General features: G+C 39.1%; 2 protein-coding genes, 1 non-coding gene and 1 pseudogene across 3 annotated transcripts; 2 read left to right on the top strand and 2 right to left on the bottom strand.

The window, feature by feature from the left end:
• Nucleotides 1-3: 3 nt before the first annotated feature.
• LOC108257456 (palmitoyltransferase ZDHHC4-like) lies at nt 4-5,171 on the bottom strand (annotated as a pseudogene).
• A 2,363-nt stretch (nt 5,172-7,534) lies between these two features.
• Nucleotides 7,535-11,460, top strand: LOC108257467 (delphilin). The gene is made up of 4 exons (XM_017455268.3): nt 7,535-8,812; nt 9,549-9,802; nt 10,284-10,613; nt 10,759-11,460. The coding sequence occupies exons 1-4, from the start codon at nt 8,725-8,727 to the stop codon at nt 10,828-10,830; spliced, it is 744 nt and encodes a 247-aa protein (XP_017310757.1). The 5' UTR covers nt 7,535-8,724; the 3' UTR covers nt 10,831-11,460.
• On the top strand, nt 11,386-11,488 carry LOC124626279 (U6 spliceosomal RNA). The gene has a single exon (XR_006981007.1). It is a non-coding gene; the product is annotated as a U6 spliceosomal RNA (small nuclear RNA).
• A 1,532-nt stretch (nt 11,489-13,020) lies between these two features.
• LOC108257464 (cell adhesion molecule 4) lies at nt 13,021-20,662 on the bottom strand. Its single transcript, XM_017455264.3, has 4 exons — nt 20,248-20,662; nt 18,205-18,465; nt 17,494-17,823; nt 13,021-16,885 (listed from the first exon to the last, which is right to left on the bottom strand). Exons 1-4 carry the CDS (start codon nt 20,303-20,305, stop codon nt 16,632-16,634), a joined length of 903 nt encoding a protein of 300 aa, XP_017310753.1. The 5' UTR covers nt 20,306-20,662; the 3' UTR covers nt 13,021-16,631.
• Nucleotides 20,663-21,971: the final 1,309 nt, after the last annotated feature.

Genomic DNA, 21,971 nt, shown 5'->3' with positions numbered 1-21,971 from the left:
CAAGACAATATAAAACAATTTATTAAAAACAGTGGTATGAAAACATCACATTAAAGAAAAGTAATTTACAGATAAAAGTAGTTACAAGACGTGTTTGGGATCCAAAAGGTACTTTTCCTTCTTATAGTGGAGCTACAGAACAAATGTTGATAAAGAGAAAGTATTATGCGAACTGCATCTAATTTCTCACACACTGCCTCTCTAGAAACCCTTTTAGCATTTTTGGATACCACATGTATTTAAACTTTTTCATAAAATAATAGGTCTAAATTAAAACAATTAAGTATCAATTCTAAACTATTTTTTATCGAAATCATTTCTAACAAATGACTGTGACCTCTACACAACTCTGATATTTGCACAAAGTCATACAAAACTATATAATGAAGAAAGTGATTCTGGATTCATGATAGCTGCTGCTACTGTTGTCTGCTCTGTGATGTCCTTTTGTGCATTTTATAAATAAAAGTGTCATACAAAGTCAGAAACAACATTAGCAAGTGTTTTTGAGATAATTTAATTGCATGCAACTGTGCAAAGATTTAGGCATGTAGTTTGCACAATGCTAAACTGGTGGCTATTAGCTTCCCTTACTTGTTAGCACCATGAACAAACACTATTGTTTTGTTCCACATATAACTACGTTTGGAGTTGGGAGAAAATTGTCTACATTTCTTTTTTTGGTCAAACTCCTTTAAACAGAAGCTAATTGTCTTTCTTCTGAGTAGGGCATAAAGGCCAAACTATTTCCCCAAGATTTTTGAGGATTCCTCTGTGATAAAAACCACGTAATGGGTTGTAGAACGTACGGCATCGATGTCCAGAGACAGGATTGCAGTACTGGCAGCCATGGCCTTTCTGCTTGAACCATTCATTAGATGTCTGATTCACCAAAGCCAGATAACAGTGAAACAGGGTATACCCCACCACAAGGAAAAATACAAATACCACGAAGCCAAGCATGAAGACTATCCTCAGGAAGGTCATGAAGAGATGCTGTGGAGAGAGGTTTACATCATTTAGCCTTGAAAATGTCAAATACTTCCTGGACTGTGAAATTAGACTTTTTTTCCCCAGCAGTCACAGTAATTAACAGTAAGGCTATTATAAAAATTTCTGCACAAATAAAGATTCAGTTTACCACTACTGTAAAGTCATTATAAGCATGCGTATGGGGAAAGCTTTCTCCATAAGATTAGATAAAGCTCCTAATACTGATCATGAAGCTTTTAGGGCACTTGTTGTAGAATTTGGTTACAGCTACTGAGGAAAGCAAAACTAGTGAACTTGGCCTGGATCAACAACACTGAAGTCACTCTTTTCAAAAGACTGTGGAGACATTCTTGTTCTTTTTCTATTTTCCGTTATCCATCTTTCTCTCCATGATACCTATTATAATATTATTTATGGGCCCGTTCGTTGGTGACTCACCTGTATAACAAACAGTGGTCCTACAGGCTGCTGCTGACCCTCCGCATCAACGTAATGTGCATTCATGATTCCAGATCGCAGGACAGTATGAAACAACATGTCTGCTGTGAGAATTGCAATATTGCCTGCCATGGCACATAGGCTCAGCAGGTAGAGAAGGAAGAATCTAGTATTCTGAGCACCGATGCAGTTATTCACCCAGACACAGTGGTGGTCAAATCTCTGAACACAACGGTCACATACACCTAAATATGACAAAAAATAGAGATTTTAACCATTTTTCCAGGTTAGAAATGTCACTGAAATAGCAAGATAATGAGCTGATCTTTGGCATGGAACTGCCAATTTGCATGAGGAAATTTAAATTTTATACTTTCCTGAGCACACTGATACTCACTACAGTGTTTAGATCTGGCAGGTTTCACCAACTGACATGTTTGGCAAAAGACTCCCTCTTGAAACAACCTCTCATCATACTGGTACACCTTCAGTTGAACTGCATGGTTTTCCTTTGTCAGTGTACCTAAAAAGAAAGCAAATTTTAGATGAACTGTCTGAGGTTCTACTTTTATAAGCAAAACTCACATATGTTTGATTTACATATGTTGCTTACCTGGATCTTTACTACAGCACAGGTAAAAGATGTAGGACTTAATTGCCAAGAAGAAATATGGAAGACACACGTTGAACAAAGTGGTGTCCATTTCTAAACAGAACCCAAAGATCTCATAGGAGAATTCTCCATACACAGCAGCCTCAAGAATAAGGTGCAAGTAAATGAAGAGCCTGTTTCTGTTGCAGAAGAGAAAATGGCATACTTAATAAACATCATGCAATTAATCAACCAGCACAATTGAACAATAACAGACCAACACAAGAAGCAAGTAGTATGAAGTTTCCCTTAAAGTCATCAGTAATCTAGCATCTCGCAAGAGACAAAATAAGTTAAGCTGTTGTGTGATACAAAATTTGTAAAAATAAAAAGTCATTTTGCCAAGCAATTTTGGATAAAATCTGAATTTTAAAGCATAGTCCCTAAATTTTAAAGCATAGTCCCTGTGTATTTAATACATTTTAGTGTATAAAAACATTATATACAGTATGACAGAAATACAATATTATTTTATTAAATAAAATATAAAACTGTGCTTAGTGATGTTAATTACAGACAAAGGGGGCTTACACTAAACAACAAATTTGAGAAGTATTGATGTACAGTAATAAGCAAATCTGAAATACTCTTCCACCAGTGTTCTATTTACACTGATTAAAGTAATGCTGGATTTGGTTGAAATTCTCACCTCTGATGGAAGAGTCTGTGCATAATCCTGTAGCAAATATTTTGAATGCATTGTGGAATCCAAGGAGTAACAACCTGGGTAACCAAAATAGATATCCTTAAAAAGCTATTTGCATTTCAGTAAGAGATTTTTCAAGGTGGTGTTTCTGTTGGTTTAGTGTTCAGCTGACTCAAAGGTTAGTGTACAAAGTAAATTTAATTAAGTGTTTTTTTTTTGTTTGTTTTTTTGCCTTTTCTAATTTTTTTAACATATATAATGACCTGACATTATGTAATGTGAAAAAATAAGTATACCCCATGCAAATTGTTGGCTTTTTTAAATTTATTTATTTATTTTTTACATATTTGGACAACTAAACATTCCATAATCTTTGAAACTGTGGTTATTAATAAAGCTGATATACTTGAACAAAACCACATGGAAAATTAGTTTTTTCAATCATTTATTCAACAGAAATGTGAATAGATGTGGAACATGTGGGCAGTGGTAGCTCAGTGGATAAGATGTTGGGTTACTGATCAGAAGGCCATGAGTTTGCTCAAGATCAAATGTTTGCTTGTCCAAATATATAAAAAAAAAAAAGCCAACAATTTCCATGGGGTGTAGTTATTTTTTCACATGACAATATATATCATCAGTTCTACATAAGCAGAAAATGTCTGTATTTAGGGATTTAAATACATAAATCAAGTGAGTCAGGATCTAAAATGGCCAACAGTTTTAAATTGTGGAACATGCTTTTTTTTGTTTTTAAATTATAGTATGTTACCATTATTATACCATACAGGTAAGTCTATATGAGCTTACTTCAGCATTTTTTCATCCCACTCTCTGTTTACCACATCTGTAGTGTATGTGTGATTACCCCCAGACAACCATTTTGATATGTTTTCCTGTAAGCAGAAAAAGAATGGAAAACCTGTTAACTTGAAACCAAGTTATATTAGATGTCTGGGGCAGTTGTTAGGGCAGTCAATACATGTATAAAAATATTTTTTCGAACATTAATTCTTCAGTCAGAGGTATTTGTAACTTAAGCTCTAAATCTGTACAATACACCCTTTCTCAAAAGGAGGAATTGGTGCTTATGCAGAAACATCAAAGTCATGTAAACACGTATATGCCCCAGTTTCAGCTTGATGGTGCATAAATAGAAATGACTTTATTGACTGTATTGGTCTAGATCAGTCCTGAGCTTGGGCTGCTTTTTGTGTGGAGTTTTGCACATTCTCCCTGGGTTTCATCCAAAATGTATTTCCTTAGACGTTTTCCACCTCCCAATAAGAAGTAGGCAGACTGTTTATGCACAAGTATCCCTTGGTGTGAAAACGTATTTGCATAGTGTCCTGCGATGGACCGTCCTCAAACCCGGTGTACCTGGGATAGGCTTTGGATACTCTGGGATCCTGACAACGTGGTAAGTAAAGATGAATGAATTGGTTGTTCTCATGTTTGAAAGGGGAGTAAAAGTCAATAAAAGCTTTCTCTAATGTTATCCTGAGACTTTAACTGTTAGCGAGTAAAAGGTTTAGTTCCAAGTCTGTGTTATAAGAGAGTTTTAAGTCAACAAGTTTTCTCTTCTTTACACAGTACATGGAAGCAAGTATATAGCCCATACATTACGACTGTAGCACATACATTATATGGCCAAAGGTACTGTATGTGGACACCTGACCGTCACACCTATATGTAGACCTTCCCAAAACTGTTGCAACAAAGTTAGAAGGACACAATTGTCTAGAATGTCTTTGTATGCTGTAATATTACGATTTCCCTTCACTGGAACTAAGAGGCCCAAACAAAGCGAGCTCCATGAAGACATGGTTTGCCAAGGTTACTGTGGAAGAACTCGAGTAACCTGTACAGAGCCCTGACCTCAACAACACCGAAAACCTTTGGGATGAACTGGACCACTGAATGTGCACCAGGCCGCCTCTCCAAACATCCCTGCCTGACTTCACTAATGCTCTTGTAACTGAATGAGCACAAATCCTCACAACCACGCCACAAAATCTAGTGGAAAGCCTTCACAGAAGAGTGGGGGTTATTATAACAGTAAAGGGGGATTAAATCTAGAATGGGATGTTCAACAAGCTGATATGCACGTACTGGCCATGTAATGTATATTCCTTTAGCAAATCAACATGTTATTTTGACATGCAGCTTGAATGATGCTTATTGACTGTCATAGTTTCTCCATTACTTAGGAGTCTTACTCCAGTGCAAAACTAACGACGTTTATTACAAATTAGAGTTTGAATCTTAAAGTTTTGAGATTTGTAAGAGGACAGCTCCCCCGGTGTCTCTTGTCAAGTGTTTACCTCAGAGAGAGTGTTGTAGACTCGGCTAAAAGGAGTGTGCTGTTGGTCTGAGTATCTACACACCAGGGCGATGCAGGTGAGCACCACCGCCACATAGATCAAGAGTCAGGAAGTCCATTTACCTGGGCGCTGTGCTGTACGAACAAACAGGATTTACACACTGATTTATCCAAGTGCATTTCTCACTCCAGTTATTATTTGTGGCTGCGAGATATATATATATATATATATATATATATATATATATATATATATATATATATATATATAAAACTTATATAAGTTTTATTATTATTTTATATTATATTAACTTATATATAAAACTTTATATATATATAAGTTTTATTTTAGTTTAGGCTTACTTTCATTTCGTTTTAATAGCCAGCAAGCTACATACAGCTAGATACATACTAGTCATAGGGAAACACTTTGGCAACAATTTACTAAAGGGAAGAAAGGGGAAAAATATCAAATAAAATAAAAACATTTTTAAAAATGCTACCTTTTTTTAATTTACAAAACATTCCTCCACAAACCCCCGGCAGTTTATTTGCTCATGTCTCCTTTCATTAGCCACAGGTAACCAGCAGCGTGAAGCGAGTCAAAACAACAGACTCCTTGTTAGTGAGCGTCAATGTAAAAGTCCCCAGTAAGGTAAGAGTTCTGATGAATTGACTTAATTAATAAATGACTTTGTAGAAATTTAATTATGTTAAAAGATCCATTAATGTGTGTGCTTTCTAACTTCTCTAACATGGTTTTCCTATTATGAGGATTTTGTTTGTTAAAGAGACTACAAAGCTCGTCTTTTCATCACATTGGATAATTAGCCATCTGCTAAATGCCGTAAATGTACTTTTATATGTAATGTGATATAATCAAAGTTTTATTTTTAAATAATTTTTGAAACTATGAATTGGTTTTTTTTTGTTTTTTTTGTTTTTTTTACACTAGTATAACACACAGCCTTTGATTGTATACATAGACATTGACATCATACCAAACAGCAGCCACAGAACACCTTCTGGCCCCTTAAAAAAATTAATTTACCAAATACATCCTATGGGTGTATGCTGGGATGCAACCTCAGTGATGTTCCTGTGGTTTGCAGGTGTTTCAGGCCTTTCACCATCAGACACCCTCACCCAGGTGACCCAGACATGGATGATCAGCCCCTGGCCTGCATCCCAGCAGCAGTAGGCCACCGGTCTGCCCTCTTAACACAGAGATACCTTGTGACTCTCTGCAGCATCAGTAAAACAGATTTTATGGCCTAGGTTTTATCCAAACCCACTATGCCTAGCTGGGTCAGGACTTTACAGATTGAGTGTCCTGAAAGCCCAGTCAGCCCATGCAATCTGTTTTCCAAACCTTGCTCCACCAACTCCTGGTACTTGGCATGCTTCCTTTGATATGCCCCATCCATGTGCTCTTCCCAGGGTAATGTCAGTTCTACCATGATCACCTGTCTGGTGGTATCTGAAAAGGTGACCATGTTATGCCCAGATCTGCTCTCAGCTGCCAATCAGCAGCAGATGCGTGGAGACAGTGTTGGTCTTGGTGGTGAGGAAGGCCTTTCTCCAGCCTTGACAAAATTGATTTCATTCAAATTTATAATAATGAGAATTAAATAATAACCATAACAACCATAACTAAATTTATAACAGTTTCCCTCATAATCATTAACATCATCATCATCATCATGTCTATGAATGAATGAATGAATAAATAAAAAACAGACCTACTGGCTTTATGGACCGAAATATTTATAGCTCTATGGGCTATACCACTGCTATATAAAATCTTTGGCATAAATACAAACACACATATACATTTCCTGATCTGTGAGTCGCTTTGGATAAAAGCGTCTGCTAAATGAATAAATGTAAAAGTAAATACATAAAACACTTAAAACTATGTAAATTCAAAATGTTTTTCATTACTCACTCCATATTGACTAATGTATTGTAGATATTTCTGTTCAGCAGACTTTATAGTCATCTTATATTACTGTTGCAGTGTTTAGATGGGTTGTCCTTATTTATACTGTATCAGAGCAGTTCTAGATGGACCTGTGCAAGGCTCAGGTTGCTGTGGTTGAAACCTGGCTGGAGCTGCAAACACCTCTCAGGTTACAGCACAACAGAGGTGATGCCTTCAGGACCTGGTAGCGCAGAAAAAAAACTTCAGTGACTCAATGTCCAGCAACAAATACAGCAATTGTAAAAAGGTATGTTAGTATCGCTACCTGTGTCTTTTAGACTAAAGGAGAATAGTCTGTTGGGGTAGGATAACACTGCATTTGTGTTTTGCTCAGAACTGTAACTGAACTGTTTAGTTATTCACTTTGGAATTGTTTTACTTTCTGTGTCCACCCCCAACTCAACATGTTTTGGGAGCTCAGCAGATTCTTTCTGTTAAGGAATAAATTGGATATTGTATTTCAGTGTAATTTGTGTTAAATTGGATGGATTCCTTTAAAACAGTCCATCAAATAAAGTCCTGGAGGATCAGAGTCCAACAGAAGGGCAATTTTCCACCACTAAAGCATCTACTTAACCTGGTATTAACTGGTGAGTTAAATCAAGTGTTTTTGCTCAGGGAAATCACCAAACTGCACTGCACCCTGCCCCTACAGGACTGGAACTAATGACCATTTAAAGTTAGTACAGACCAAAGTGCTTTAAATGAGTGCACAGTCTAGGAGTTATTTGCACTTTATTTGAAATCCCAACCCATTTTTCTGCCTTATGGTCCAGACCCTTTGAGCTGGTAAGATGAGCCATTGATTGAGGAAGAGTGTCTGTTTGGCTCTGGTGCTAAATAATTCAGTTAGCCTTGAGTCACTTGCCTTTGTACCTGGCCCTTTCTATTACTGAATTAATTAGATTTAATAAAAAATGTGATATTTACATGAGTTACATAGGTGCTAATATTTTTGCATTTTGTGGAGTTACTGAGTATTATGCTGCTGTGCATTACTGTGTACTGCTTTTGGGAATAAGTACAGTATATGGTTACTGTTTTCGTATTTGTGATTGAGCCCAGAGTTGAGCTTTCTGAGGAAATCAATCTCGTTTCACTAGTCTTCCCTGAGGATACACTGTCCGAGTGTGTTTCTGTCATGTGGTTGGTAGATCTTAACATGTATCATTTAATCTGTCTAATCCAGAGCAAGGGATTTAATTGCACTGGTGTGACTGTGATCCTCTCACAGACGTTCTAATTAGCTTCCACCATCCTGCTACATCCCCATGCTGAAACTGGGCCACTTTCCATCCCTTGGAGAGGGAGCTAGCTGTCAGAGTATGGGAGGAAGATATTTATAGCAAAATGGGGCCTCACTTTACCCTTTTTGGAGAGAGAATTATTAAGGATCTGTGCTACACTGTTCCAGTTTCACAGTGTTAGCTCTGCAGGCAAGACTAGTCAGACTTGCCAGAGATGCAGAGTCAACGTGACGGAGGAAAGGATTTCGGCACTGTGTGCCCATCACCATTTTATGTGTCAATACTGCGCATGGTTGACTTTGATGATGGAGGGAATTGGGAAGGTTTTCCTCCTTGCCTCCTAATGCTTGACTAGAGGATGTGGTGAATAAAATTAGGAGCCACTGAGGTGGGAGAAGTGCACTGGATATTTTTTTTTCTTCACTTGTTGACTCAGGCAAAATGAAGAGATTCCTGCAAAGTAAGAAAGGGAGGTCCTCCTTACAGCAATACCAGAAGTCTGGCCCACGCTATGCACCTAAAGATTTCTGTAAGTTTATATTAATGTTTTTAATTGCTTGTGAGGATACAAGAGAATATGATTTTCTTATTAAATGTCCATACAGTAGTTGCTAATAGATAAGACACATGATTTACAAGCGTCAAAACGTATTACCATCGGTGTACATATAAGCTTGTATAATTCTGTTAAAATTTAAAGCCTCTTAGCAGATCAGAGCAGAATTAGGGTTTCCTTGGTCTGCCCCCAACTGGTAAATTGCTCGACTTAGTTCTACATATACGCATTGCCAAATTAATATTCTTATACTGATATTCCTTTCTTGTAGCATGAATGTCTCTCTTACATCCATTTTAAAGTAAGCACCATGCTGTAGAGGGTTTTGGACATTTTGTGGCAGACCATGTAATGGTCTGTTTTCTAAGCACAGGTGATTTTATATTCCTCAGCTGTGTATTCTCAATCAGGTCAATGACGGCAGAAGGTTTGAGGAGTCAGCTGAGACTTGCTGGTTGTGAGCCTGCACCATACTCTTATACCTCAGTTCCACTGCTTTGCCTGAATATGTGGATATTGTCATTTACAGAGCAATCTGGCCTGCTTACATGGCTGCTTGTCAAATGGTCAATTATTCTGAAGCGAAACTAGATTGCCTAGTGATTCAAGAACAGGTTTGGGGTTCATTAAATCCTTGGTACAGCTTCAGTCATGGCATCATCACACAGGTGAACAAGAAAGGTAAGCTGCTGTCCTAACTCTCTTTCAGTTCTTACCATGCCAACATCTAACCACGGCTGGCCAGAAGAGTTTGGCTTCCAGCTTGGGGGCACTGGACCCAGCTATATCCTTACTATGGGGGAGGGTAGCAGTGCTCATCTATCTGGCCTGCAGCCTGGAGACCAGGTGCTGGAGATTGAAGGGCAGGATGTGTCCAGTCTGGGAGCTCAGGCAGTCATCGCCCTGGCACAGGCACAAAAGAACATCCCACCCAGCATTGGCGTGGTCTCCAGAATACAGCAGGTTTGAGAAATAACTGAAGTTTGGGAGGACCATGCCTTAAGCTCCGCCTTCCTAGTTAACTTCCTATTATTTCCAATTTCTCCAATTTCTCCCGTTTGCTTCTCATGACTGTTTCCAGCCAAGTTCTCAAAAAGTTTACTAGTCTTTTACTATAGAAATTTCTATACCATTAAGTTAAAGCCATGGTCTGCACTGGCAAACCTCCATTTCTTTTTCTGTTTCCTTTTTTTGTTCCCATTACATAATCATGCTGTCTTACACTCTTTATACTGCTTGCCCCTGTATTGGGTATGCGTCACCTTGTTCCTAGAGACATAATATATTCATCCCGCTGTTTTCATGTGTATAGCTAGAATGGACTGACGTTTATTTACCTTTCATTTTATCTTTATTTCTTACTTCCCTTCTTATAAATCATTCTTCTAAGTAACTCAAATGTCAGAGACAGCAGTTAATCTCTGTTTTTCCTTTGACTCTGCAGATGGATATTACCCCAGGTCCTGATGGTCATTTTGGCTTTACTATTGTGGGAGACTGCCCCTTGCTGGTGGAGGACTGCTCTCCCTGCTCCCCTGCTGGGCGCAGTGGTCTGAGGGCTGGTGATTATGTCATGGAAGTGAACGGAATCCCTGTGAAGCATCATGAGATGGCTGCTGCCTTAATAAAGTCGTCACAGGGTCGCACGCTGCGCCTTGAAGTGCTCTGCATGGGCAGCCGGCAGAAGCGTAGCAGCAGCATAGATGAGTGGCAGAAAGACAACGAAGGCACGCGGCTGGACCGCAAACATAAAGCCTTAGAGTTCAATAAAAGGGTGAGATTACATAATAACAAGTTTTGTTGCTTTAGCAGTCCACAGGAAAAAAAAACTCTCATATGTAAGATTATTTTATGTGAATTAAAATGATGATTCAAGGAAATAACATTCATGGCCATGTTTTTGTGGAATTATGCATCAGATTGAGGAGGTGTTGGGGAATGAGCCTGAGTTGAGAGAAGCTGTTTGCTGTGCTAAAGCAGTTTGCTGCTGAGAGGAAGGTGGACTGGCTGGCATCTGTCCTTCCTGACATCCTGACCACTGAGGAGCATCAACAACTAATTTCTAATGTCAGGTAGGCATCAGACCTCTATACAGTTTTTACTGTGTTCTAAAAAGCACTCTATTTCAGTGCTTCTCTGACCTGAAACACTTTTAGCACGTCTGTGCTGTCAGGTGGCCACTAGAGGGCCTCAGAGTTGATTCTTTCACTTGAGATTCAGGCTAATGTTCATTTAAAGGATGTAACAGGTAATGTTCTGATTTTGCTATGCAGAATCTGGTAATAAATTGCAAGAGGACCTGCAGTGTTTGTGTCAAGTTTTAGAGGTAGATTAGTCGGTGTTAGTCAGTCTGACTACATAATGCTGTTGATCAGTTGGATCCCATCTGCTACTGTTGTGCTCAGGATTATCCGCTGGCTTTATTGTGTGGGAGATATGCATGTCCATAAGTGAAATTCCTGTACTAGTTCAGTGGCATGATATTTCATGTGCATCACCATAGCTGATCTAGTGCTGACACAGCTCTGTGTCCCAACACAATCTGTCTGCTTGGCAAGCACCTACACTAAAATTGGATTGATACAGAGAAGGTTAACGTGGCCTTTATGACAGGATGACAAGCAAGCACAGAAAAATAAACTGGTTCTTCAGAACAATTTCTGATTTTAGCATGCCTGGAATGCCTGGCTGATTCAGAGATTGGTCTAATTATGGGGTGTGTATGGGAGACAGATGAAATGCTAAAAAATATGATTTCTTTGTGTAATTCCAGCTTAAGACTGGAGTAACAGTTAATATGATAGTTAACAGTTTTGATCCTTTTTTTTTATCTGAGGTATTAGGCAAGTGTGTAATGGTCTTTAGAGAGAAGGGCAGTTAATGTGGACATCAGCATCTTCTCAGCAGTTCAGGGGCTACTAGCACCTGTTTAACACTACATATGATGATGATGATGATGATGATGATGATGATCAGTGGGTTTTTCCAAACTGTTGCCTTCGACAGCACCATGAATCTGGGAGGACAAAAACTAGTGCATGCATCCCCAATGTACACATGCTGTATGCTATGGCTGGAAATATTAATTTACATATATCTGTTCTATATCTATGTAGAAGTGTCTGCTGAGAAGTGTGACAGAGGAGATCACAAATGTTGGATGTGATTATGTAGCTTCAACTGGCTGATACATCCTATAGTGTATTTAAATGCTCCTACTGTGTTTGTACCTCAGTGAGAAAACTGCTGTTTGCATTCTTCCTGAACTGTGATCTGTTCTCCATCTGCGCCCCAACAGCAGGGTGTGTCTGTATAAGCAATGTTTCTACTGCGTTTAAACTCAAATAGTCATAGAAGTATACATACAGCTGGTATTTGGTGTAATTCAAAACAGACTATATACATTAAGACTGTTTTTGATTCCCATTTCTAACCTACTGAACAATATCTGGGTCAGTGTTTTAACACTATGAGTATAGCACAGTTTGTGATGGCCTACTGGGATGCAGCATTCATTACTAATGTTCACTTTAGATGGTGGTTGAAAAATACTGTTTGACTCGGTTGTCATGGTGGCTAGCCATGGAGACATAGTGTTTCCATACAGGCAGAATATTAAAATATGTTAATATGCAAGCCTGCATATATTTCATATTTCTCTCTTTTCCTCTCATTATTCACCATTATGCCTTTGCAGCTCATGAAGTGGGTGCATACTTTTGACAGTTTCTTGCTGGTTTCTGAAAATACAAAGACTATTCAGTTGCCTTCTGCTCTGTCGCAATAGTGCCTTGTTTTATTTTTCATTTGATTCAGAGTTAATAACAGCCTTGAAAAGAAAGATGGGTTGTTTGGTATGAGTATCTTTTATTTATGGCAAATTTCAGATTGATGAACTTGAATTTGAACGTCGCTCATAGTATTTACCCATAGTGTAAATAAATCCAGTAAGTAATACGTTTTTTAATGCTATTCATGCTAATAAATATTTAATAATTAATCAGCATTTAATAAATGCAGGAAGTAATAAGAATTTGTCAGCAGTATGTGTAATGGTGCTTGAAAGTTTGTGAATATAGAATATAGACTTTTCTACACTAATATGACCTTAAACATCATCACATTTTTATACAAGTTGTAAAAGTAGATAAAGAGAACCCAATTAAACAAATGAGCCAAAATACTTTTATACTTGATCATTTATTTATTGAGGAAAATTTATTGAGTGGCAAAAGTACAACCCCAATTCCAAAAAAGTTGTGACGTTGTGTAAAATGTAAATAAAGACAGAATACAATGACTTGCAAGTCTCATAAACCCTTGTGTTAATCAGAATAGAACATAGAAAACATATCAGATGTTAAAACTCTGGAAATCTACCATTTTAAGGAAAAAATGGCTTTCTTAAACTCAAACAAGTTACACCGATCAGCCATAACATTAAAACCACTGACAGATGGACATGAATAAAATCAATTAACTCATTACAATGGCATCAGTCAAGGGGTGGGATAAATTAGGCAGCAAGTGAACAGCTGATGGGTTGGGAGTAGGAAAAAAAACATCGGCAAGCGGAAGGATCTGAGCAACTATTATGTTATTATTTCTATATAATTATATATTACTACATAAGTGCAAATAATACGACTGAAGTTTGCTTCAACCTTTTACCGTTTCACAGTAATAACACCAACCTCCAGAACCTCGTGCTGCGTTCGACGGAAGGTTGTAACTCGTAATTCCCGACCCCAGACTAAGAAAAACCAAAGTAAATGCCCCTTCGACTCCTAATCAGGAAACTCAGGACGGTCTCCTCATCCCCGAGTTCAGCACGCGACCTCAAATCAACATGGTGGCTCGGAGCATGAACAATAAACACAGTAACAGCGCTTACCTTTAAATGAGTTATGCTGTGTTTGTAATCAGATCAATCAACATACAGACATCGTCTATAACACTGACTCTACAGTTCACTGTTTTTAGGAGAATAATATACATCACTCATCACAGTTAGCTGGCTAGATCGTTGCTAACAAACGACAAACATAGAGCTGTCCGTGGTTTTTCCCCGTTCTGTAGCGCGAATGCACAAAAAAATTACATAATTCCTAACAATCTCCTACTTCTGAGGTAAGTCGAATGCAGGATTGGTCTCTTCAGTAAGTGTTTCCCAGGCCCATTTATTTATTTATCTATCTATCTATCTATTTATTTGTCACTTCTGTTTGGGAAGTGGGAAGTGGTCTCAGTACACCCCCCCGATAAATAAATAAATGGTTCAATTGCAGTGTAAATCCAACTAAAATACATTATAGCACATAGCAGCTAGCTAAAACTATACATGAGATGGTACTAAATACCAGAGAACAGATACAAAGAGAAATGCTCCATACAACATTCCTAATTTAAATGATTTAAACTATGTGTTTATGTACGCAATTGAGTTATTAATTATTTAACTCTTTTTTTTCATGTTCAGATGTGAAATTTTTATGCAAAAGCTTTGTTCACCTTATCTTCTACCTTATTTCTGATCATGTAAAGAATCATTCCCCACCTCTTCAAATAAAGAAACCTTTTCATTTTTTCATCCGTGAAGTGTGAAAGCAAATTTGACCAAATATGCAAAAATTAAATCGACACCTTCTGAGCTGAGAATTCAACAATATGCAACAATAAATCCTACAGCACTTATACAACAGAATTTAGCCTGTCCAACTCATTAATAACTACACTTCGGCTTAAAAGCTAATCGTTACAACACTCACTCCACCCTGTTACCCGAACACATTCCCACCTATGAAACGTTCAACAACATTCCACACACCACGTCTTCATCAAGAATGTTCTGAAGAGCATGAGAAGAAGACAATAAAGTATTTATATTCAGTGATACTGTGAGGATGTTATACTGTTATAGATTGTGTATAAAAATAAATGTAATAAATATCCCCACTGTCCTCATGCCACTAGCATGGATGCTAGTTAACCTCATTTTGTGTATTTGCAAATTCTATGGTACAAACTCGACTCAGCCAGTATGTAACAGGGAGCATAAACACATCCTTTACAGGCATTGTTGCTCATAATGGCTGCACATATCACGATGCAATATACTGTATTGTATCTCAAGTTTCACATGGCGCATTCACTGACTATAACCTTAACGTAGTAGCTCCCACAGTATAATGAATCATTTTATAACGAGAATTTTTGATATGTTTAAAAAAAAAATATCCACAGTATTAATCACAACCTAAAAGAGTCACAGACTCGAACAGTGATCCTGCAGAACGATGGAGGAGCAAACCTCACTCGTGACCAGACGATTTAAAAAAAAAATCTATGTTGTTTGTTTTTTACAAAGAACAGGCGTGATTTATGCATAACAGCTTGTGTTCATTTGCTACTGTAAAATCTGAAATAAGTAAACATACAGTGGCCCCGAATGACCTCGGGATCGGCTGGTTAAAGAACAGGGAAGGAAGTTTTAGCATCATCGCTCCCTTTTTTCACCAAATCAGTAAAAAAAAAAATGTTCAAAGAGGAAGGACTTCTGAATGAAAACGGACAACATGTAGGCAGACTCAGAAAAAAAACACACCAGCAGACTGGGCAGGGTAATTGTCAGTAAAATCAAGAAAGAAAAATAGGCAAAAACAGGAGCAAGGTGTGCTTCGGAGATCAGTGCGAATTAGCAGATATACAACTAGCACACAAACTCTTCAAAACCACATCATGGGTACAGAGAGAGAGCAATGGAGCGGAAACCATTCATCAAGAAAGCATGGGTGAAATCTGCAAAAGAGCATGTACAGAAAGACAGCAGCTTCTGAAGAACTGCTTTAGTTTTCAGTTGAATAAAAAGAGGGGGAAAAAAAAAGAGTTTGTGTGAAGTGTTTGCAATCAAACTGCACTGAGGGTATTTACACAGGACGCTGGGGCTGATTTTCCTACAGTGGTGCTAGTCAGCTATATTATAATCAGAAACATAACACCTATCTTTTTGCTCGAAAAGCATGCTAGTGCTAGCTATCGATCTTTAAATTCAGCATGTTCATGTTCACTTGAATCTTTAAATTCAAGATGTTGGTTTTCTAATGCAGTCAAAAAGTCGTACGTTTTTAAGTGTGGCTTAAGAGTCCAAATCGTTTTCGCAGAGTCACTTATCAGTGAGCGTTGGGATCTTTTCACCGACCGTGGTTTGTGTCAGTCTGCCAGATAGGGTCATAGAGATTCCTTCTTTTACTGCCATTTCCCTGGTGAATTCAGCCCATCAGCGGTAACGCGTATAAAACAAAACGTATATAAACATACTGTATATAATCCCATATTCCCACTGTATATTCACAATGTGCTAAATAATACAGAAACGTAACGCTAGATTGTATCAACCAAGATGTAGAGATGTACGTGCCTAACCCCGCTCGTCCGTGTTCATGGTTCGTTACGTCGCAACCATTACTACAGGTACGACGGGCTGTCGGTCAGTTTGTGTGTTACCGTGGCAACACTCTATCCACTTGTGGCTTCTTTGGGAAATACTTTCATTGGCCATATTTTGTGTTAAAATTTCAGTTAACTTCTTATTCATTTCCTGCTTTGTCTAAAAGCAATTTCACAGTCGCAAACTGCGGCTTCACGACTGCGAATCACAGCCGTGCTGATTTTCCCTACAACGGCCGTCCTGTTCGCGTGATATTGCTTAATTATGTATTAAAATCAGAATGTGAACCAAAACCAAAAAAGGGGGAAGATTAAATTTAGAACTGAATGCAAATGAGAGTGAAGGCTACACAGACAGTTTGACGACAAACAGTTTCTTTGCCATGCCTTGACGGTTTGACGCAGTGCAAGTGTAGTTTCCCGGCTGAGAAACGGACAATGACGGGGACGATAAATCAAGTTCATTTTTATCCATTCCAGGTGTCACATTCCAGGTGTACTCAGAAGGAGGGTTTGCTCTGGCAGTACAGTTTAAGATGATCTCTTCATTTCCTATTTCTAGGATCTTCTGCTCTGTATCATTAGCGAACACTGGCTTGTCTGAAGAAAGCACAAAAAAAACAAAAACAACCTGAAGCACATAAAATAAGGAATCTAAGCAGTGCTGAATCTGTAAACGTGAAAATAGGGAAGTCAAAGGTCACGGAGCATAAAGGCAACAGCGTGCTGATCACTTCACTTTATACAGGAGTCATACACACTTAGGCGTAAGGCTAAAAGTAAGTATCAGAAAGAACGGTTCAAATAACATACAGCACAGGGTTCTCAGCAACGGGCCGACGAGTTTCAGAAACAGACACGACGCCGCCCTTGCTTTTTTTGTTTCCATCTTGTCACTTTTGCAAAGTCAGCTTTCACCATATCCATTGTGTGTGAGCACATGCTACTAATACTGTACATAATCACTGATTACTAGTTACCAAGCGGACACTGTAGAAATGCATTGTTTTTTAGAAAGCCAAAGAATGATCATTCATATTCAGGCGTAAATGAAGTAACATGGACTTTCCTCCTGTGAATTATTTGCTGAAACATTATTATTATCATCATCATCATCATTTAAAATGCATGTGCTAATCTCACGCCGAGACCGCGAATACTTCTACAGGTGATATCAACAGGTTATATTTTAGAACAGCCCAACTTACAGTGTACTGCAATACTGAGACGTTCCGATTTCTTTCTAAGATGAGGCTGTAGTCCTTCTTGGCGCAGTTCCAGCTTTGCCTCACACCAATACTCGGCTCCATCGTCATTTCTGCTGGGCTGGATCAGGAGGTTTACGGTTTTGTTCACTGGTTTGATGGCGGTTTCATCAAAGGAGTGATTCGTCATAAGAAACTGTTGACTGTACCACATGACTTTAAGGTATGGAACAGGAGCAACATTTTGAATGTAACACTGAAGCAAGCAGGTTTCCCCCTCATTTATTGTTCTTGAGCAATTCTTCAAACTGACCGACAATGTGTCTGGAAGCTCTGTGGAGTAGAAATGTGTCTTAGTAAACAACAGCTAAACAATAATAATGGCTATTGATGAATGAAAGCTAGTGTTTCTAACTGGCAGCTGTCCATTCACTGGTGGCCATGTTTGAGCCATTATTTGGATGAATAGTCCCTTTTTAATGTTAGTGTAAACAGAGCAGACATGGTGTAAATGCTATACAATGTAAATTTGGGAGTGTTTTATTCACATCACTTAATTGCGTGAAACGGTGACGCTTTTATGTGTCACGCCACAACACAAGCAGTTTTATGGCTAAGTGATTTTAAAGGCAACAATGCATAAGAGACAGCATCTTTGGACACTGTAAAGTTGATCACCCAAACATAAATTTATTTAAAAGACAGCAACTTAACTGTAAATAGTAACCGGGAGAACCTTTTCAATTTGCTCCCCGTCTTCCAAGTTCATGTAGCACAGTGGCTTTATATCCCAGTGTGTAAGGCTCGGCACTGTCCACGTAAGGTGCCGGACGGTTTGTACCATATCCACTGCTCCCTCTGAGGCTTCCCAGCCTATTCCTTTATGGCTGGAGGTAGTGGAGCAGTTAGCTGAGGCTTGACTGCCATATTCTACCACCAGGCTAGAGGGCTCAAACACCAGGAGGTCACCAGCAGCTAGGAACATATTCAAGGACAAATATGGTTTGAATTGCAGAATCATAGTCGGGATCATGTTGGATTCTCAACTAGTTTCTTCAATAATTAAATAACTGACAGACTTAGTGACTGAGAGGCATTAAGATCATTTTTAATGTTGAATAATCATAGTAACAGTGAGACAAGGCAACTGGACTTGTTATACACCCGGCAAACACCAAACATTCCCCTAACGTTAGCATACGGCTCCTGTTTGGCTATTTGTTCGGGAACCAAATAATAACATTCGAGGAGTGTTCTCTGTAGGTCCTTTTTTTTGTAACCAGGGAGGTTTTTATTTTGTGAGAACCTAAAGAAGAGAACCTATACAGAACGCTCTCGAGGTTCATTTTAGGTCAATTTAGAGAATTCAGTGTGAAATGCCCCTGTCATCTCTGATCGATGTCAGAGCACTCCATCAGTTGAGTAGGGTTTGTTTAAAATAAAACTTGCGGCACTGTTTCTTTCAGCACTTAAGCTCCAGTGGTAAGTACCTATTCAACACTTTAACTAACATCTCAATGGACAGTAATGTTACTGTCAGTGCATGAAGTGTGTGTGTGTGTGTGTGTGGGGGGGGGGGGGGGGGGGGGGATCATAGTTAAATCTGCACTATTTAAAAACCCTTTGTTTGGTTGCCTGGATACGTGTCATGGGGGGCACAACCTCCATTCCCCTTTGCACTTCCGCTTCTGCCTGAGCGGGTTAGAGTTTGGCGCAGTCGTTGATTTTGGCTGGGACTGACTGCTGAGTTGCTTCCGACTCATTCGTATGGGATGTATTGGGCTTCATTATGTTTTTAGTAATAATACGTTTGTTCTGTGAAGGAAATCGCATGTCTGATGACCTTTTCTCTGTTCTGGTTGCAGGGACACAATGTACACTTGGTCTGAAGACACTGATTGCTGATGCTGCTGCCGTTTCACTATGATATCATAGCTGTTTTGCTACTGCTGCTTTTTTCTGTTTACTGGCCGTTTGTCATGGTGACTACCAGTTATAATTGCTGCTTGTTATTGACACTGTTTTGTTTTGCACAAAACAAATGTTGGAGGAATGTTGGGAGACCGTTAGAGGAATGTTGGGAGACCGTTAGAGGAACGTTGGGGGAGAGTTAGAGGAACGTTGGGGGAGTGTTAGAGGAACGTTGGGGGACCGTTAGAGGAATGTTGTGAGACCGTTAGAGGAATGTTGGGAGACCGTTAGAGGAACGTTGGGGGAGTGTTAGAGGAATGTTGGGGGACCGTTAGAGGAACGTTGGGGGACCGTTAGAGGAACGTTGGGGGACCGTTAGAGGAACGTTGGGGGACCGTTAGATGAATGTTGGGGTAGCGTTACAGGAACGTTGGGGGAGTGTTAAAGGAATGCTAGGGGAACGTTCTGCAAACCTAAAAATAACGTTCTGTTTCCTATAGAAATAGACAAAACAAAAACAAACCTTCAAAATGTTCTTGGAACCAAAAATGATTTGGAACTCAGAATTATTGACACCCTTGCTGGGTAAAAACGTGTATAAAAAAAAAAAAAAGCAGAACCGAACAGTTAGCTGAAGTTAATTTATTGTAAGAAAAAAACATATCAAATGTTGTTTTTTAAAGCAAAACCCTAACACTTCCCTGAGGTACATTTACTGCTAACTGACCTTTGTTCCATACCGTGTGGAAAACTTTAGGCTGGCGGTTTACAGCGTGAGGAATGAATGTAGTACACGGAGTTCAACAGGAGGTTAAACAAGAGTCGATCAAAGAGCTCAGATCCTACCTTTGAGAATAAAACCCGCTGAGAGGAGCACTAACCGGAAGAAGCCGCCACGCGCCATGGCTGAACGTCGTGTATAAAATAATCCCTGACAGAGTGCTCGAAACAAATCCAACAGTCTGTAGCAACTCGGCTCATAACACTAAAACCCGCCCAAGTTACACACACACACACACACACACATACACACACATACACACCACGCCCAAGTCTGTCGTCAGTTACTCGGATGATCCAGGTTCACACACTGATAATGACACACATTAACCGGAGGATCTCAAATTACTTTCGCGTTCAGTCTGAGAAACGTTCCATTTACCCCGGATGTGTCCTCTTTTTTGGAAATCTTCCTTCATATAGGATACAGCAAAGAGGCGTCGATTCACGTCTAGTTTTAGTTATATAGTCAGAATCAGTCACCAGTTAATTTACAGTGTTCAGTCGGCATTCACTACTGACTGCGTTTAGGCGGACAACAATGATCCGACATTAACCTGATTAAGAAAATACTCTGATTAAGAAACTAGCATGTAAAGAGTAATTTTTTATTTCCTTAATCTGATTAAAGTCATACTCGAAGTAAACACAAATGGAATAAAGACGTGTGGAGTATTCCTGTTTTAGTCGCATTATCGACGTGCGTTACGGACATGTACACACCTTAATCACACTATTAACATCATGTGGGAGTTTTCACCGCATTGTGCGACAGGACATGTACACACACGGCAGCGCTCAACTGTTGAAGGCAAACAAGAGAGCACGGCTGCGTACTTACCTACTATATAGTAGGTGAAATTCACGTATTTCTGTAAATGTGCGGTTTGGGACGCAGCCCACGGTTTCAAGCAGTCGTCTATTAGCACGTATAACACGACAAATAATTGACTGCACTTGAAGCGTCTGTAAAATTAAAAATAAAAACACCCAAAACTGTATACGGTACCATAACGAAGACCAACTGTATGTAGATACATGAAATTCTGGAGGGACGTCGGACGGCGTGGTGCGGTGACGTAATGACGTGTGCTGTTAATCGGTCTGTGTTCTATAACGTGTAAAACCTGAACATGAAAGGAGTATTCTAAACACCTTAATCACAATATTGTCTTATTCAGAATAAGGTCAATAATTAGATTACTGCTGTCCATGTAAACGTAGTCTGTGTGCTCTGTTCACCGCACCGTTATCAGGTCTGAAATAAAATATCTATTCGGCGTCGAAACAAGGTCGATTCTACAACACACTCCGCCGAACTGTCTGGTTGAAATCACAACGTTTTCCTGTGCCGGGACTTGTCGGGACCGCTGAGAGGCTGTGACTGAAACTAAGATGCACAGATGTGTCGAGTCAGTGATCTAGATGTGGAGGAAGAGTTAGTGGTAGAAAAGTGCAAAAGAAAGATTGGAGTCAAACTCCAGGAACAGAAAGTGAGAGAGAAAATCATCAGTCCAGAATAAGAAAACAGGACGATAAGATGTCGGTGAAGATTATACTGGGCTGTTCCTCGCCCCAACGCCCCTGTCCCTGCCCGACTCACCCACCTACAAGAAAGAGAGCACAAAATCTTTCATTTTCATAATAATAATACTAATAATAATAATAATACATTTACATTTACATTTATGCACTTAGCAGACGCTTTTATCCAAAGCGACTAACAAATGAGAAAAGTACAAGCAAAGCGATATATCTAGCAGAGAACAATACAAGTAGTGCTACCATAC

This window comes from Ictalurus punctatus, chromosome 24 (genome assembly GCF_001660625.3).
Source record: "Ictalurus punctatus breed USDA103 chromosome 24, Coco_2.0, whole genome shotgun sequence".
Taxonomy (NCBI): Eukaryota; Metazoa; Chordata; class Actinopteri; order Siluriformes; family Ictaluridae; genus Ictalurus; species Ictalurus punctatus.
This window is presented reverse-complemented; position numbering and strand designations above follow the sequence as displayed.

What these genes read in the sequence shown, in the direction of transcription:
- LOC108257467 (XM_017455268.3), top strand. Translation starts at nt 8,725, where the DNA reads ATGAAGAGATTCCTGCAAAGTAAGAAAGGGAGGTCCTCCTTACAGCAA. An exon ending in TGGTCTCCAGAATACAGCAG is followed by an intron (nt 9,803 to 10,283) that starts GTTTGAGAAATA and finishes TTGACTCTGCAG; the next exon opens with ATGGATATTACCCCAGGTCC. An exon ending in CCTTAGAGTTCAATAAAAGG is followed by an intron (nt 10,614 to 10,758) that starts GTGAGATTACAT and finishes ATTATGCATCAG; the next exon opens with ATTGAGGAGGTGTTGGGGAA.
- LOC108257464 (XM_017455264.3), bottom strand. Translation starts at nt 20,305, where the DNA reads ATGGCGCGTGGCGGCTTCTTCCGGTTAGTGCTCCTCTCAGCGGGTTTT. An exon ending in AGCGGGTTTTATTCTCAAAG is followed by an intron (nt 18,466 to 20,247) that starts GTAGGATCTGAG and finishes ATATGTTCCTAG; the next exon opens with CTGCTGGTGACCTCCTGGTG. An exon ending in TCTCCCGGTTACTATTTACA is followed by an intron (nt 17,824 to 18,204) that starts GTTAAGTTGCTG and finishes TCTACTCCACAG; the next exon opens with AGCTTCCAGACACATTGTCG.